At 50.4% G+C, this 18,544-nt stretch overlaps 1 protein-coding gene across 2 annotated transcripts in view; it reads right to left on the bottom strand.

The window, feature by feature from the left end:
- The window catches only part of LOC137630520 (microtubule-associated protein futsch-like), a 143,881-nt gene that overhangs the window by 32,018 nt on the left and 93,319 nt on the right, over nucleotides 1–18,544 (bottom strand). For both annotated transcript variants that reach the window (XM_068362035.1, XM_068362034.1), the window contains exon 8: nucleotides 1,393–1,562. In XM_068362035.1, coding sequence (XP_068218136.1) covers nucleotides 1,393–1,562 — 170 coding nt within the window. The remainder of the gene's footprint in view (nucleotides 1–1,392; nucleotides 1,563–18,544) is intronic.

Genomic DNA, 18,544 nt, shown 5'->3' with positions numbered 1-18,544 from the left:
TGGTCCTTCTCAAACTGTTGACAAACCTAACCCAACAAACCATATTCATAATAGGATTTCATCCAACAAGTCCACTGACTTGTAAGTCTCACATAGAAAAATTAAATCTTTACATATTTTAGTTCACTCTGCTGTTATACCTTTGCATATCACAATTCTAGTCGCTCTATAAGTTTAAAGTAGATTGTGAGGCAGATGATGAAATTGGTTGCCTTGATCCTTTATTGTGCCATTCACTAAGGTATGGGCTTTTCACCAATATTATAAAACACAAGTGGATGGCATAGCATATCGTTTGATTTCCTTAAAATTCTGAGAGGTAAACAAAGTTTCAACTAATTTGGATAGTTTTTATCAAGTTTCAATGACAGTGTTCAACATTTGCTTAAAAGCTCGGTCACTAGCTCACCTCACATTACTTTAACCAGGTTAATAAAATTATTAGTAATTTTAAATCTTATACAAATACGAGTCTACATGTTCCCACTGATAAAAATAAGGAATTTCATCAATAAAGTGCTATTCTTAATGGCTATTGGATTTTTTTTCTTACATCAGACATCCATTGGTCCCCTAGGGAGTAATAACTTTGATGCAATTTATCAGTTGCCCAAAGAGTGAAGTGGAAAATACTTTAAGACACTAAGAACACATCAATTACTAATTAATCTCTTAAATATCCAAGACAGATGATTTGGATATGTGATGAGAAGGGACTAAAAACTGTTACAGTAGTCAGAAAAACAATAGACATCTCTTCCTAGTCCCTTCTCACCACGTCTAAATCACTTCAATTTCGAAGACTTCTTCTTCTTCGTCAGCATCTTTTCCCACTTTTATGTGGGGACGATGTTTCTGACCAGCTTTCTCCATCTACCTCTGTCCCACACTTCATTACCGGTTAATCCCTTTGATCGAAGGTCATCGTTGATACAGTCCATCCACCTTCACTCTGGTGTCCCTCTCCTTCTCGTTCCCTGTACCTCCATTTCCATAACCCTCCTCCCAATATACTGTTCACCTCTTCTCATAACATGATCAATTTTGAGGACTAAAGAGGCTTAATAAGCTGTTTCTGATTACTCACTCTCTCATGAAGCATCTTTTACTTGAAAAGACTTGAAACTCATGAATTCCCATCAACCTCAAATGTTCAAATTAACAACCACAGACTCAAGAGGTGCATTAGCTGAGGATATGCTGGATTAACGGCAGCAAATATTCTCAGGTTTGTTTTTGGGGTAAGTCATTTTCAACAGCTATGCAATACCTTAGAGCGATCAGATATAGGTACTGCACTTTCCAGTCTCCATTACATGTAGAGTAATGTATCCATCACCAATGCCATTAAAAGACAACAAATACTGTAAATAACCTAATAAAAAAACTTACTGTTGGCCTTGGTTTTTTAGTTGCACTACCTTGATTGTCAAATATTTTCTTCTTTTTGTCAACATAATCATCCAAGGCTTCCATTCTCTTGAAAGCTTTCTCATGAATCTTAGCAAAATTCGGTACTTTTAATTTACGAGCATAGGTGACAAAACGAGGTAACTTGGATTCTGAAAAAATATAGATATTTACAAACTGAACTACAGTATACAAGATATATCAATATTCTTAAAATTATACTTATTTAAAGTATTGCAATATTTTACACACTAATTAGTACAAGTATGTGACGTAAAATTATCTATTTAAAAAAATTTTTGGGGATTAAAGGGCTTTGTGGTCTCCAAAGACTTTCCTGAGTAAGGCTAAAACAGGGAATCCAATACGACATAAATACCACAGAAATACCGTCTCCCCTAGTCTAAGGCCAGTGTATCAACGTTCAAACCACAGACTCATGTGTCTATAAGGGAGACCAACCAATTTCGGATCCTTTTAACGTGCCACCACCTCAGTAACTGAAATTCATCTAGAAGTGACATCAACTGCATCATCATTAAAAGGAACTCTTGTCTGCGGTGACTTCCATCATACTGACGATACAACAAACCAACCCCCAGTCGTGTCTAGTCATCTGTTACATACAGACACGTCTAGTCTCCTATTGGATCATTAAGATTAAGTCCCTGATTTTAGGTTTTGTATTCTTTTAGTTACTTATACCTTTCTTAAGTAGATTCAGTTCTCCATTAACTGGATAGGCCATCTTGTCCCTTATGTCATAAATGTAACAGGACGTATAGGGGCACTCAAAGGTGATAGGATGTGTAACGGCTCCTTACTTATCCTTCCCCTTAATGGATTAGACTGGGTAAGGTCTGTTTGGGGTGCAGATATCTATGGTTATCTAAGAATACATCCCTCATTATACATGATACCTTAGGATAGTCGTTTCCGGGGGTTGGAACCCCGTGATACGTGTAGAAGTTGCCAGAAGGAACTTCCATCAGGACATGGCTTGAGCCCAAAAGTGTAATTCAACTGTTAAAGGTTGGGGTTTCTTTAATTGTCAGCACGGTTTTTTGTAACCATAATTCTATTAATCAAAAGATTTCCACTTATTAAAGTTAGTTATGAAATATGAAGAAAGGTCAACCTTGTAGTATCTATAACTATGATTAGGCTACCATAATTCCTTGAAACTTGTCTAACAGGTTACACTGTGAATATTTTTAGTTAATTTTAAGTGCATTAGTTTACTGGCTTAATGTTAGTTGAATTCGTAGTTGAATGTTCTTCAACTGTATCCTGTTAGATCTAACCTTGGTGAGGTAAGATTAAGGATGGGATTTTGTCTAGTAATTCCACTGTATTACAAAGGTTTTATAAACTAGATAGCTGTGAAGTTGATTACGTAGTAATAACCTATTACAGTAATTAGACAATATTCTCATATACATAAATGTATTAGAATAATAAATATTGTAAAGAAGGATTGTGGCCGCCCTACTCCAAATGGGTATATGAAGAGAGGGGTTGTTTCCACCCACCTTCAATTGGGTATAAGAACAATGACATGAGAGAGTTGGGCGATGAACCATCCTTTCTTACAGGTAGTTTTTGTTCCATATTCATCTGATATTGGAAGGAGAGAAGGGTAGAATTTCATATATCATTAATTGAATCTCTTCCTATTTCAAGACTTGGTAGGCTCACTTATAGTATTTCATTCCTGTAACTTTTGGCTTGGTGAACCATGATATCAATATGACAATAGGGATAGGATGGATCGTAGACTGTTTTACTGAAGCGAGTATTTTCTTTTAGTTTGGCAGTCATTACAGGAGGGGATGGGAGAATTTTCATACCTTTCCGAATAAATTTTAAATAGTTTCTTATTGAAAATATTTTTATTACAAATGAATGACATTCAACCAAGATGCATCCGAATTGGATGCGATGACCCAACTAACCTGAAATTGGGTCAATCTCAATAATCTTGATACAGTGGAACCTCTACACACGAATGTATCTACATCCGAATTTTCCAACATCCGAAGTAAAATTCGAGCAAATTTTTGACTCTACACCCGAATTTTATTTCGACACACGAAGTAAACATTACCCCATTGAGCGTCGAGTGCTCAGTTCTCTATTCTTGTGTGTATCGTGTGGTTGTCCTCTGTTTGGTCTGTTATTAACAGTGCTTATTTTCTTCCTTTTCTCACATTTCCTTTTTGATTTTACCTATAATCATAGTGCCTAAGAAGCTAAGTTTCAGTACAGGAAGAAGGCAATTCTTTCATTAGAATTGAAGCAAGAAATTATAGAAAAACATGAGAGCAGTGTGCATGTGAGTGATACTGTATTGCTAAACAATTTGGCCGGAATAGGCCTATGATCTCGAGGATCATCAAGCTGAAGGCAGCCATTAAAGCAAATAACCATCGAAGGGGATCACCATTATTACAAGACATCGTAGCAATACCCTGGAAGAGATACAACGCCTTTTGTTGATAGGGAAAAAGGACAAAGAGATTGTTGGCAACGATCATTTATGAGAAGGGCCAGCGTGATGAACAGAAAGAAAGAAAAAAGTGAAGCAAAGAAAACCATGATAGCATTAACATGACAAATTCGAAGATAATTTGTATTTTTCCTAACCATACAAACCTTAGCTATTTACAAAGGGTTATTACTTTTAGCGTAGCTGAAATGGCGAGCCATTAGAATTTAACGAGGGTGTATTACCCCCGCGCTAGTTAGCGGGGGGGTAGGGGAGTGGTAGCTAGCTACCCCTCCTCCCCCTCACACACAGGTGAATACTCACTTTCACTTAGAGGTAGGACTTGTCTTGGGGGACAGGGCTGGCGGGCAAATATGTGTAAATAGCTAAGGTTTGTATGGTTAGGAAAAATACAAATTATCTTCGAATTTGTCATTTGTTCCGTAACCGAAATACAAACCACGCTATTTACAAAGGGTGACTTATCCCTTAGGAAGGGTGGAAAGTCCCCAGCCATACTGGCTTTGGCTTTACCCGGGGACTCAGAATCCGAGTGAGTCGCACTCGAGAAAAGGAGTCCCTGCACCTCACAAGTTCCTTGCACCGCAAGGAACCATGTGGCCTACGTAAGCTTGTGTGTGAAGGAAGAAGTGTGACCCGTCTTAGGCAGTTGACCTGGAGTTTCAGAAGGAACTCTGGGTTAGGACGTTCCCAATACCACCTCGTCAGGGTATGGGGGACGCGACAGTATTGACTCAATACTCGGAACACAAGGAAGCATGGTTTACCTGCAGAGGTTCGAGGTCAGCTATGCAGAGACCAGGATGCTGCTTCCCCGTAGAGGGGATGATGAAGAAAGAAGTAAGGGCCAGACATACTTCTTTCGTTCATGCAGACTAAAACCTGATAACAATGCCCTCAACCTTCTGCTACCTGTCCAAAAAGGAGCCTGAGGTTAGACCAGCTGTTGTGTAGCCACCACAGAGCGATAGAAAACGTATCGAGACTCCTGTGGGTCACGCCCTGCAGGAAGCGGGCTGCGAAGGTCATCAGACGCTTCCAGACTCCAGCTTGTAGCACCTGCGTCACAGAGTAGTATTACTCGAAGGCGAGGGACGTTGCGATGTATCCAACATCGTGCTGTAGGGCGACGTGACGGGGGAGGGTCTGAAGACAGGTCGAGATGAATGTCCTTGAGTCCGGGCTGAAGAGGTATACTGGTGACTCTCCCCCCATGTCCTCCTTGTGTTCCCAAATCGGCTGCAACTGAGGCCAAACTGCAGCTGTTCCCAGCGCTAACCTCTCGATTCCTGTACTGGCAAGAAAGAGAAGGTCTTGGGACATCAGACACAGAATGGAGACTCAAAATCTTGAATGAATCGGACCGAAGGGTCGGGACCCTCAGATTCTGAGTCTAGCCAACAACTCAGGAGCGAGCCTGAATGTTGCCTTCCCCTCTTCCTTAGAAAGGGGGGGAGTAGTAAGAGACCAAGAAGATTGCTTACACACTGGCCGTGGCCAGAGTGAGCAGAAGACCCAAGGCGGAATACAATCCGAGGCCTGTCGTAAAAGGGTCTTGAGAAGATCTCTTAAAGGACTAAAAGTCCGAGCCATGCTCCAAGTTGGAGGTCTTCCTCCGACTAGGGCAGGGACGATCGTAGCTTCGCATGAGCGAGGATAGATCCAGCGGGCAGGAAAAAGTTATTCCTTTAAGCCTGAAGGTCAGGGAAAGGCTGAGCGACAGGCTTCATTGCCAAGAGCGGAAAGGAGTTTCCTCCCGCCGAAAGGCAATAAGACCGTTATTGCTGGAGAAGAGGCCTCACGGGAAGAGGTATATCTCCCACGGCACCAACCACCTTAGACTCTTCACTTTGCCTGGGAGACCCCTGTGGATGACTATCGCAGATGACGCGACCTCCGTACCGCGACTGTAGCGGGTTGTCTCTTCTAGAGGAGGAAGCGTAGTGTCTCCAGGCATGAAGCCGAAGCGACGCCCCGGTTCGGGAGAGATGTCGCAGTGTGGTTGCCTGAGTAGTCTGCGCCGTGGGAGAAGCTCTCCCGGGAGTTCCGTCAGGGGAAGCAGAGGGTCCAGAAACCGTTCTGCGCATAGTCCCAGTGGAGCTCTCCCATTGAAAGGTTGACAGACAACCTGGTTTTGTTGAGACCCATTGTCCGCAGACAAAAAGGAGGGAAGACGCAGGCGTCGAAGTTGTCCCACCATCACCGGAATGCATCTTGCCAGAGTCTCGGGGTCTGAGACTGGGGGGAAAACTAGCGGAAGCTTGAGGTTCCAAGCTGTCGCGATCAGGTCCCCCAGACCAGCACTTGCTGGTTACCCAAGGTCAAAGACCCCTAGGTACACTCTCTCTATGAGGCTCTGCTCGGATAGTCTGAGAGAAACATTCCCCTGCCTGGAATGAGAGAGCCGATGGTGGAATTGAGAGAATCTCAATCATCCCGGTATCTCTACTGCAAGATGTGAAGGTGTGAAAATGCGTCCCCTGCTGGTTAGCATGAAGTCGACACGCAACGGGGCGACTTGGCAGGAGCGGTAGGATCTGAAGAGGGGCCAGACTAAGGCCCTTAAGCCTGCCTGAATGATGGAGAGGTATCCTTCAGGTCTTGACCATAGGCCTGGACCGGAACATGCCCCCCCCCCCCTTTCCTTTGACGAGTCCGAGAACCGCATCAAGAATGTGGGGAAAGGACGAGAATATCCACTACCATCAAGAGGCTCCATAGGTCAACACCCATTGCAGGTTTAATAGTTCCGCTGGTCCCATAGGGCCAGGGAGTCCGGTTAAACATTGCCTGAAGCCACCGGAACTTGGATCGCCCCACATGGAACTTATCCTGAGGCGACCGTTCGGACTATAAACGGGTCAATGAGGAAAGAAGAACTAGGAAACGTTCCAAGGTAGGGCTGAAAACTCTGCTTGACTGAGAACAGGTACTGCGACTCTCCTCAGTCTTGCCACAGTCAACCGAAAGGAAGGCTCGGAGGATTTGGTAACAGAATCTGGCGTCCCCAGGTGGTCACCCATCCAAGTACTGACGTTGCTTAACCTCGCTGGACGGACGAGAAGCGGGGTTTCCAACGTGGTAAGGCGGTTGACTCAATATCATGGCCAGATACTCCAGATGTTGAGGCAGAGGAAGAGAAGGCTCCAAGCAAAATACCATGAGCCCACACTCATGGTCAGCATTCGGAAGCTTTTCCCGGCGCTGAAGAAGGTCGAAACCCGAGCCTACCGGAGTTGACCAGCCCTCCAAACAGCAGAGGAGGCGGAAGTCTGCACCTGAGCGGCCAAGAGGAAGGCAGGGAGAGTTCTCTGGGGAAACAAACCTGCTATGCCACAGCGGGATAGCCACACTGCATCATAAGCAGGAATACTTGCAGTTTAGGCTGAATTCGACGAGCACCCTGGAAGATGGATGGAATGGAAACTGAAAGTACCCGTCCTTCCGATCCAGGGTTAAAGGAGTCCTGTCGCCTCGTTACCAGTCTGATCGATTCTGCTGGTCTACGCTGGCCGAAGTTTGTTCGACAAACTTGATCAGGGCTGAGAGGTCGACTATGGACATCCCCTCTCAGATCCTTCCTTACAAGAAAGGATCGACTGAGGGGGCCGGGGGTGAAGCCGTCGATGATCCTAAGGAAGACCTTCGCCTAAGGTATGGATCATTCTGCCCAACCGGGCAACTCTGCTGATGCTATGGCATAGAGGTTCAGAGACACTGAATTCGCTGACAGAGACGGCAGGCGCGATATCCTTGGCTACTCACAGAGATTGTGCGGGAATGGGCATCGGGAAGCTGTCATTCGGATGAGTAACCTTAAGCATCCTCCCAGCGAAAAAACCTGCAATCCTAGAGTTCGTGAACTCCTTTTAGGACTATGCCCCCCAGGGGGAGTCTCCCGTGCCATCTGTTCCTGACAGGAGGAAACTGCAATTGGACACCTTGTCCCAGTTGTCGTAGCCGATAACTTAGGCCGACGTGGTTGAAAGAAAAGGGAGCTGGAGCCGTGCAGAGTCTGGAAGAAAGCGCCTTGGAGTAGTGAAACCGGAAGTCGATTTACTCCGCACAGCAGATGTTTAAGTCTCTGTCCTTGGGCAAAGACAAAACTCTTCTCAAGGATGGAAGGGTGTCTGAGGTCGTTGACCTCCACAGATGAGACACCCGAAGGAAGCCTTCAGTCAGTGCGTCGAGATGGTACAACATCGAGCTTGTCCGCAAGTAGATACTTAACGACGAAAGGCCAAGGTGCCTGAGCTCGAGAGGAGGAAAGTACCCTTGATCTTCCTGTAGCTTCCTTGAACCAAACCTCGGGCCGTAACCGAGGAGGGAAAGAACCTGGTAAGCTCCCAGAGGAAGAGGTAAGCAGTCACCCCTTGTCCGATGGAGAAATCTTCAACGGAAAGCCCCCCCACCAAAAATCCTTCCAGGGCGGGAGAAGGAGAGAGTACTCGTGCAGGAGAGGGGACCCTCGAGACCGACCTCTTGGGAACCAACTTCGCCCTGGGGGAAGTCACCACGAAGTCCACTCCTCTCTTTCTCTTCAGCGTAGGAGAGACAGCCGCTGGTTTGTTACCCTGGCCGGTGAGTGCTGGTTTCATAACCCTCATTAACGCCCGTGCCAGCGGATCAAACCATGTCTGCTGCTCCAAGGACACAGAGTCCGAAATCCTCGCTAAGGTGAAAGGGATCGGGCGATCCTTTGGAGAGGACACGACGGTTCCTGCCTGAAAAGAAGGTGGGAAGAATGCTGTACTGACCTGTCTTCGTCCTGCACTACCAACCTGTGCTTGGATGGAGGTGATCCCGAGTGCCGCCTAGGAGCACGCGTCCCTGCTGCTACCACCGGCTGTGGAATTCGCCGCGAACTATGGTCGCGCGAGGGCGAACGGTCGCGCGGGCGCGCAGGCGAGTGGTCGCGCGGGCGCGCAGGCGAGTGGTCGCGCGGGCGCGCAGGCGAGCGGTCGCGAGGGCGCGCAGGCGAGCGATCGCGCGGGCGCGCAGGCGAATGGGCGTGACGGCGAGGGATCGTGCTGCCGCGTAGGTGAAGAAGATCGCTGGCGGTAAGCGATGGCGAGCAGCATGTGTAGGTGAATGATCGCGTGATAGGGTGCGATGGTGATCAGCATCCGCAAGAGGGCGAGCGTTCAGGGTTGTGCGATGAGGAGCAGCATGCGTAAGCGGGCAATCGTGAAGGGTTGTGCGATGGCGAGCAGCATGCGCAGGTGAATGATCGCGTGAAAGGGTGCGATGGTGATCAGCATCTGCAGGAGGGCGATCGTTCAGGGTGGTGCGATGAGGAGCAGCATGCGTAAGCGGGCAATCGTTCAGGGTTGTGCGATGGCGAGCAGCATGCGCAGGTGAATGATCGCGTGAAAGGGTGCGATGGTGATCAGCATCCGCAAGAGGGCGATCGTTCAGGGTTGTGCGATGAGGAGCAGCATGCGTAAGCGGGCAATCGTTCAGGGTTGTGCGATGGCGAGCAGCATGCGCAGGTGAATGATCGCGTGAAAGGGTGCGATGGTGATCAGCATCTGCAGGAGGGCGATCGTTCAGGGTGGTGCGATGAGGAGCAGCATGCATAAGCGGGCAATCGTTCAGGGTTGTGCGATGGCGAGCAGCATGCGCAGGTAAATGATCGCGTGAAAGGGTGCGATGGTGATCAGCATCCGCATGAGGGCGATCTCTCAGGAGTTGAGGGTCGCGCGATGGCGATCAGCATCCGCAGTTGAGGGTCGCGCGATGGCGATCAGCATCCGCAGTTGAGGGTCGCGCGATGGCGATCAGCATCCGCAGTTGAGGGTCGCGCGATGGCGATCAGCATCCGCAGTTGAGGGTCGCGCGATGGCGATCAGCATCTGCAGTTGAGGGTCGCACGATGGCGATCAGCATCCGCAGTTGAGCTAGTAGCTGGCGAACCATGTTCCTTCAGAAGTGTTGGAGAACGTTGGCGTGCCAGCTGTAACACACGTGGGCGATCCGGAGATCGCTGGCGAGCTGATGATCGCTGACGAGCTGACGATCGCTGGCGAGCTGATGATCGCTGACGAGCTGATGATCGCTGACGAGCTGATGATCGCTGACGAGCAGAAGGCTACGCGTGGAAGCCTGCGCAAAGAAGAAGAGTCCTTGACCCCGACCTGAACCGAAGTTCTAGATCGCGAGGGCGAACGTGAGCGCACAGGGCATGTAACAGGAACCGCAGGGAAGATCATCTTGAAAGCGCTGACGAACAGGAGAGCGCTGACGAACAGAAGGGCGCGCAGGGAAACCCTGACACGCAAGGGAAGAACCCCCGTGGGGGCAACCCTTTGCCCCGAAGGGATCGTTGTCCGCCGGGAGACTGATGTCCGTCGGAAGACCGCTGTCCGTCGGGAAGACCGTTGTCCGTCGGGAAGACCGTTGCCCGTCGGAAGACGAGATTAGACTGCTGTCCATCTGCACCAAGACGGAAGATCGAGAAAAAGAAGTTGTAGGCTGCAAACGGAGATTCAAAAAGGCGCCTCAAGCACCCTTATAGGGAGATGAGAGGCCCTTACGACGAGGCGGACGGAGGGCCTTACGGCGAGGGAGGCCAACAGCAACAGCAACAGAAGAAACCTCCGAAGAGGAGTCTCTATGAGTGTACTCTCTCGCGAACGAAAGAGAAACACTTCGTGGAAGAGACTGGTCAGCCAGTGACCTAAAAGGGGCAATCCTCCGAAGAGGAGCTCCTGCAGTTGCCCAGCCCCTTGAGCGAAACTGCAGGTGCGACCGCTCAGCACCAAGAGCATAGTCGCACGAAAAAAAAAAAAAGGCAAGAGAAGAACCCCCCAAAAGAGGAAAAGCTCAAGCCTGGACAGGAAAAAAACTTCCCTCGGAAGGAAAGTTATCCGCCCAAGGAGGCAAGCCTCCTGACTGTTCTAAAATGAACTGGAGAGCTGTCCGTCGACACGGGAGTACTACCAGTAGAAGGAGACACGCCCCTGACGACAATACAAGGGGGGAGGCAGCAACAGCCGAATCCCCAGGACTCAACCAGACAGCTCACACCGTTGCTATATTACAGAAACGAACTAGATCGGTAACTGTAAAAAAATAAAACAAATAATATTAGTACACATTCATTCCCCCGGGAAGGCTCCGAAGAGGAATCCCGAGGAAAAGGAACAAGAATTACACAACAGGCACGTGCCCTCACAACCACTTACACTCGCGGAAGGAGAGCTGTAACCAAAACAGAATTATAACAATTATAATTATGTAACTATGTAATTATGTAATTTAAAAATGAATGAACACTAAAGAAAAAAACGAAAACCCCGAAAGGAATCGTTCTACAAGCTGAAAAAAATAACAACTACAATTAGATTCATAAACTAATTGAGACAAAATGTACGGCGTAGCAACCCCACCCACACGGGAAGGAAGCTACAAGGGCGTAGTAAAACATAGTAAAAGGGTGAACGACCTCAAGAGAGAGAGAGAGAGAAAGACCGAAGTCAAACTCGATCGCAACCCATAAAATTAAGCCGTGGTGGCCTAACTGCCGAGGCCTCCACGTAGATATCGTACACTACACACACACATCTGAAAAGGAAACTTACTTATTTCTATACTCAAATATATATACAAACATGAAAACATGTTTACATATATATTGAGTAAAAGAAAAGTAAGCGATTAAGTAAAGACAAAACAGACAATGGCTGCCAAGCGAGGACCAAGACAGAGACGTCTGTCACAGTCCGAGCCAAAAGTGAAAGTGAGTATTCACCTGTGTGTGAGGGGGAGGAGGGGTAGCTAGCTACCACTCCCCTACCCCCCCGCTAACTAGCGCGGGGGTAATACACCCTCGTTAAATTCTAATGGCTCGCCATTTCAGCTACGCTAAAAGTAATAACCCTTTGTAAATAGCGTGGTTTGTATTTCGGTTACGGAACAAAAGCTCTTTTAAATAAGACTTCTCTCTTTTTCTGTTTCTCTCTAAACATAGCATTAACATGTTCTTTAAATAAAATATCTCTCTCTCTCTCTCTCTCTCTCCTTCTTCTTTGCTGTTATAGTGTTAGATACGTCTATTATTTTTTTTCCGAGAGAGAGAGAGAGAGAGAGAGAGAGAGAGAGAGAGAGAGAGAGAGATTAAACAAAAATGTGTTTAGAGTACATATGATTTTTAACAGCGTCAACGAGTTGAAAAACAATTAAATGTAACTAAGAAAGTAATAACAGCTAATCTGAATTTCTTTATTAACTAAAATGACAAATTCGAAGATAATTTGTATTTTTCCTAACCATACAAACCTTAGCTATTTACAAAGGGTTTACTTTTAGCGCAGCTGAAATGACGAGCCAATAGTTTTTAACGAGGGTTAATTACCCCCGCGCTAGTTAGCGGGGGGTGGGGAAGGGTAGCTTGCTACCCCTCCCCCCTTCCACACACCGGTGACTTGCTTCACTTCACTTAGAGGTAGGACTTGACTTGGGGGTCAGGGATGGCGGGCACATATGTGTAAATAGCTAAGGTTTGTATGGTTAGGAAAAATACAAATTATCTTCGAATTTGTCATTTGTTCCGTAACCGAAATACAAACCACGCTATTTACAAAGGGTGACTTACCCCTTAGGAAGGGTGGAAAGTCCCCAGCCTTACTGACTTCGGCTTGCCCGGGGGCTCGATCCCTTAGTGAGCAGCACTAGAGAGAGGGAGCCCCTGTACCTCACAGGTTCCTAGCATCGCTAGGAACGAGTGGCCTACATAAGTAGTGTGAGGAGGAGAGTGTGACTCGTCCTATGAAGTTGACCTTGAGACCTTCAGATAGGAATTCTAGGATAGGACGTTCCCCATACCACCTCGTCAGGGTATGGGAGACGCAACAGTATTAAGCTTAATACTAGGAGCACAAAGAAGCATGGGTTACCTGCAGAGGTCGAGGTCAGCTATGCGAGGACCAGGATGCTGCTTCCCCAAGAGAGGGGAGAATGAAGAAAGAAGTAAGGGTCAGACATACTCTTTCATTCACACAGACTAAGACCGGGTAACAACGCCCTCAACCTACTGCTACTTGTCCAAAAAGGAGCCTGAGGTTAGACCAGCTGTTGTGCAGCCACCACAGGGCCGATAGAGAACGTATCGAGGCTCCTGTGGGTCACGTCTTGCAGGTAGTGGGCTGTGAAGGTCGTTTGACGCTTCCAGACCCCCGCTTGAAGTACCTGCGTCACAGAGAAGTTTCTCTTGAAGGCCAGGGATGTAGCAATACCCCTGACATCGTGGGCCCGAGGGCGACGTGACGGAGGAGGGTCAGGATTCAGGGCATGGTGGATAACCCTTCGAATCCAAGCAGAGATGGTGTTCCTTGTGACCCTCCTCTTTGTCCTGCCTGTGCTCACAAACAAAGCTCGCACATGAGGACGGACTGCAGCCGTTCTCTTCAAGTAGTACCTCAGACACCTCACTGGGCATAGTAGCAGCTGGTCTGGGTCGTTTGTTACAGAACGGAGACTCGCGATCCTGAAAGAGTCGAACCGAGGATCCGGCACTCCAGGATTCTGAGTCTTGGCCACAAACTCAGGGACGAACCTGAACGTTACCTCCCCCCATCCCCTTGAATGGGCGATGTCGTACGAGAGACCATGAAGTTCACTAACTCGCTTGGCCGAGGCCAAGGCGAGTAGGAAAGCCGTCTTCCAAGACAGGTGGCGATCGGAGGCCTGGCGTAATGGCTCGAAGGGAGGTCTCTTGAGAGACCTGAGAACTCGAACCACGTTCCAAGGAGGGGGTCTCACTTCCGACTGGGGGCAGGTAAGCTCATAGCTACGTATGAGTAAAGAGAGTTCTAGCGATGAAGAAATATCCACGCCCTTCAATCTGAAGGCCAAGCTTAAGGCTGAGCGATAGCCTTTCACTGCCGAGACAGAAAGGCGCATTTCTTCTCGTAGATACACAAGGAAGTCCGCTATTGCTGGAATAGTGGCATCGAGTGGAGAGATACCCCTTCCACGACACCAACCACAAAAGACTCTCCACTTCGCTTGGTAGACTCCCTCAGAGGACCTTCGCAGGTGCCGAGACATTCTCTCCGCAACCTGTTGCGAAAAGCCTCTCTCCGCGAGGAGACGCTGGATAGTCTCCAGGCGTGAAGCCGAAGCGAGGCTACGGCCCTGTGAGGGACACCGGAGTGGGGTTGTCTGAGAAGCTCGTGTCGTGGAGGAAGCTCCCTTGGGAGTTCCGTCAGGAGTTGCAGAAGGTCCGGAAACCATTCCGCGTGATGCCATAGCGGAGCTACTAGAGTCATGGAACAGTTGACCGATAGTCTGGTCCTGTTGAGCACCCTTCTCATCAGACAGAATGGTGGGAAGGCGTACACGTCGATGTTGTCCCACCGTTGCTGGAAAGCATCTTGCCAGAGTGCCTTGGGGTCCGGGACTGGTGAGCAGTACAGGGGCAGCTTGAAGTTCAAGGCTGTCGCGAACAAGTCCACCGTCGGGGAACCCCACAAAGTCAGGACTTTGTTGGCTATCTGAGGATCCAAAGACCACTCGGTACTCACTATCTGCGAAGCCCTGCTCAGACTGTCGGCGAGCACATTCCTCTTGCCAGGAATGAAGCGAGCTGATAGTGTTATCGAGTGGGTTTCGGTCCACCTCAGAGTCTCTACTGCAAGATGGGATAGCTGTTGCGAAAAAGTGCCTCCCTGCTTGTTGATATAAGCCACTACCGTGGTGTTGTCGCTCATCACCACCACGGAGTGACCCGCCAGGAACCGTTGGAACTGTTGAAGGGCCAGAAAGACGGCCTTCAATTCTAGCAGGTTGATGTGTAGGCACTTTTCTGATTCTGACCAAAGGCCTGAGGCCCTCTGGTTCAGAACGTGCGCCCCCCACCCTTCTTTTGACGCGTCCGAAAACAGAGTCAATTCCGGGGGAAGGACGAGAAGACTCACTCCCTTTCGCAGGTTCTCGTCGGCCAGCCACCACCGCAAGTCCGTCTGTTCCAGAGACCCCATTGGGATCAGAGTGTCCGGGGAATCGGATCCTTGATTCCACCGGGACTTGAGCCGCCATTGAAGGGATCTCATCCTGAGGCGGCTGTTTGGAACCAGACGGGCCAGGGAGGATAGGTGGCCCAAGAGACGCAACCACGATTGGGCGGGGAGTTCTTTTCGCCTGAGGAAAGGTTCCGCCACCCTCCTCAGCCTTGCTATCCGGTCGTCTGATGGAAAGGCTTTGTGGAGATTGGTGTCTATTAGCATGCCTAGATAAACCAGTCGCTGGGACGGCTGCAGAGAGGACTTCTCGAGGTTTACCACGATCCCCAGATCCTGGCAAAGCTCTAGAAGCCTGTCTCGGTGTCGAAGAAGGGTCGACTCCGAGTCTGCTAGGATCAGCCAATCGTCTAGGTAACGAAGGAGACGAATGCCGTTCCTGTGCGCCCAAGTCGAAATCAGGGTGAACACTCTGGTGAACACCTGAGGAGCTGTGGAGAGACCGAAACACAGCACCTTGAACTGGTAGATCTTGTTGTCTAGGCAGAATCTCAGGTACTTCCTGGAAGACGGATGGATTGGGATCTGGAAGTACGCGTCCTTTAGATCCAGTGTACACATGAAGTCTTGTGGTCTCACCGCAAGTCTGACTGTGTCTGCTGTCTCCATGCTGAACCGGGTTTGTTTGACAAACCTGTTCAGAGCCGAGAGATCGATGACGGGTCTCCAGTCTCCAGTAGCCTTCTTTACAAGAAAGAGTCGACTGAAGAAGCCTGGAGAGCCGTCCACGACCTCCTGGAGAGCACCCTTCTCGAACATGGTCTTGACTTCGGCCTGAAGGGCCAGCCCCTTTGCCGATCCCATGGCATAGGAGCTCAACGACACTGGATTCGCTGTCAGGGGAGGTTGAGATGACGTGAACGGGACGCGATAACCTTGGCCGATCACCGAGATCGTCCAAGCATCGGCCCCGAGATGTTGCCACCTGCGGACGCAACGCTGAAGGCATCCCCCCACAGGTGGACACGCAGGGGGACTGCCACCCCTAGGGCTTGCGGCCGCGGCCGCCACCCCTAGAAGTCTTGCCTCCCCTGGAGGACTTACCACCCCTCTTGACCTTGGCTGGAAAGGGCTGGGGCTTAGACACCACTTTCTTAGCTGCCGGTGCCTGTTTTGGAGCCTTACGAGGCTGTTGCTGCTGTTGTGGCGGGGCTGGAGGCTTATAGGGCCGAGTTGTAAGGGCCCTGTGGAGGAGGGAGTCCGTGCTGGATTTCCTCCACCTCTCAGCCGTTCGCTCCAAGTCTTGAGGCTCAAACAGGCTCTCCCCCAGGAGGGAGGCATGTCGGAGCCTACACACATCTACGGCGGGGACCTTCGGATGGAATCTCTCGGACACAGCATCGCGACGCTTCAACACCGAGTTGGCCCACAGGGTGGTAACCTGGTGCGCCAAGAACTCGATGGAGCGGGTGCCCGAGAGCAAGGTCTCTAGGGCCTTCCTATTGGTCTCCTTGGACAAGTCCTCAGATCGCAATAGGATGCCCAGAGATCCTAACCAGAAGTCCAGCCACGAAGTGGCCTGCATGGCACACTTAGCGACCTTCTCGTGGTTAAGGATCTCTGCCGCCGAGAACGACACCTGCCGGGCAGAGAGTTTCTCCAAGGGAACTCCCTTCGCCAGCTCCTCCACAGAGTGATGGAGCGGAAGAGCGAGGTTGTGCTCACCCAGGATCTCGAAATACCTCCTCTGCTGAAGGTGAGGAGGAGGGATGAGTTTGTTCCCGGCAGTGGAACGACTGGAGGAGGCAAGAAGTGCGAGCTGAGCATTGGCCCTAGCTCTGGCACTCTTCAGCCCCCGAGACCAGGGCAGAGCTGCACTGGTCTTAGGGGCCTTCCGAACGTCGAACACTTCATCCAGAATTGTGTCTTTGCCTTCACGGGGGGGGATGACTGGATCCGTAAGACTGTTAAGTTGCCTTATCAGGCTTAGGACCTGCCAGAAGGCATGTTCGGACTCTTGCTGTTCTCCTCCCTGTGGGCTGGCAGCTAAGTCTCCTGCCCCAGGAATCTCTTCCTGGGGTGATACGTGGACATTCCCCTGGGTAGTCATGGGTTCCTGTCGAATCCTTGCAGAGGATTTAGGGATGGTCTTGGAATCCTTGGGCTCCCTCCTAGGAGGGATACAGGATCCCAACAACGAGGTTCGAGGGGCCCCTTCCTCACGAGACAATTCTCCTGCCTGAAGCGAAGTCTCCCCCCCTGGTGCCGGGGGGAAGACTACCGGTCCACTGGACTCACCTGAGGACGGAAAGGCCTCGTCCACGGGAGAAGGAGAGAGTACTCGTGCAGGAGAGGGGACCCTCGAGACCGACCTCTTGGGAACCAACTTCGCCCTGGGGGAAGTCACCACGAAGTCCACTCCTCTCTTTCTCTTCAGCGAAGGAGAGACAGCCGCTGGTTTGTTACCCTGGCCGGCGAGTGCTGGTTTCATAACCCTCACTAACGCCCGTGCCAGCGGACCAAACCAAGTCTGCTGCTCAAAGGACACAGAGTCCGAAATCCTCGCTAAGGTGAAAGGGATCGGGCGATCCTTTGGAGTGGACACGACGGTACCTGCCTGAAAAGAAGGTGGGGAAGAATGCTGTAATGACCTGTCCTCGTCCTGCAATACCAACCTGTGCTTGGATGGAGGTGATCCCGAGTGCCGTCTAGGAGCACGCGTCCCTGCTGCTACCACCGGCTGTGGAATTCGCCGCGAACTATGGTCGCGCGAGGGTGAACGGTCGCGCAAAGGCGAATGGTTGCGCGGGTGATCGCGCGGGCGTACAGGCGAGCGGTCGCGCGGGCGCGCAGGCGAGCGGCTCGCGCGGGCGCGCAGGCGAGCGATCGCACGGGCGCGCAGGCGAGCGATCACGCGGGCGCGCAGGCGAGTGGGCGTGAGGGTGGGCAGGTAAAGGAACACGTGTCCGAGGCGACGAACGCAAGCGATGGCGCGACGGCGAGGGATCGTGCTGCCGCGTAGGTGAAGAAGATCGCTGGCGATAATGATCACGTGATGGTAAGCGATGGCGAGCAGCATGTGAAGGTGAATGATTGCGCGCAAGAGGGCGGTCGTTCAGGGTTGAGCGATGAGGAGCAGCATGCGTAAGCGGGCGATCGTTCAGGGTTGTGCGATGGCGAGCAGCATGCGCAGGTGAATGATCGCGTGAAAGGGTGCGATGGTGATCAGCATCCGCAGGAAGGCGATCGTTCAGGGTTGTGCGATGAGGAGCAGCATGCGTAAGCGGGCGATCGTGCAGGGTTGTGCGATGGCGAGCAGCATGCGCAGGTGAATGATCGCGTGAAAGGGTGCGATGGTGATCAGCATCCGCAGGAGGGCGATCGTTCAGGGTATTGCGATGAGGAGCAGCATGCGAAAGCGGGCGATCGTGCAGGGTTGTGCGATGGCGAGCAGCATGCGTAAGCGGGCGATCGTGCAGGGTTGTGCGATGGTGATCAGCATCCGCAGAAGGGCGATCGTTCAGGGTATTGCGATGAGGAGCAGCATGCGTAAGCGGGCGATCATGCAGGTTCGTGCGATGGCGGGCAGCATGTGAAGGTGATCGCTGGCGAACTGGTGATCGCTGGCGAGCTGGTGATCGCTGGCGAGCTGGTGATCGCTGGC

This window comes from Palaemon carinicauda, chromosome 38 (genome assembly GCF_036898095.1).
Source record: "Palaemon carinicauda isolate YSFRI2023 chromosome 38, ASM3689809v2, whole genome shotgun sequence".
Classification (NCBI taxonomy): domain Eukaryota; kingdom Metazoa; phylum Arthropoda; class Malacostraca; order Decapoda; family Palaemonidae; genus Palaemon; species Palaemon carinicauda.
The sequence above is the reverse complement of the archived record's forward strand: the minus strand, read 5'-3'. Positions and strand labels throughout refer to the sequence as shown.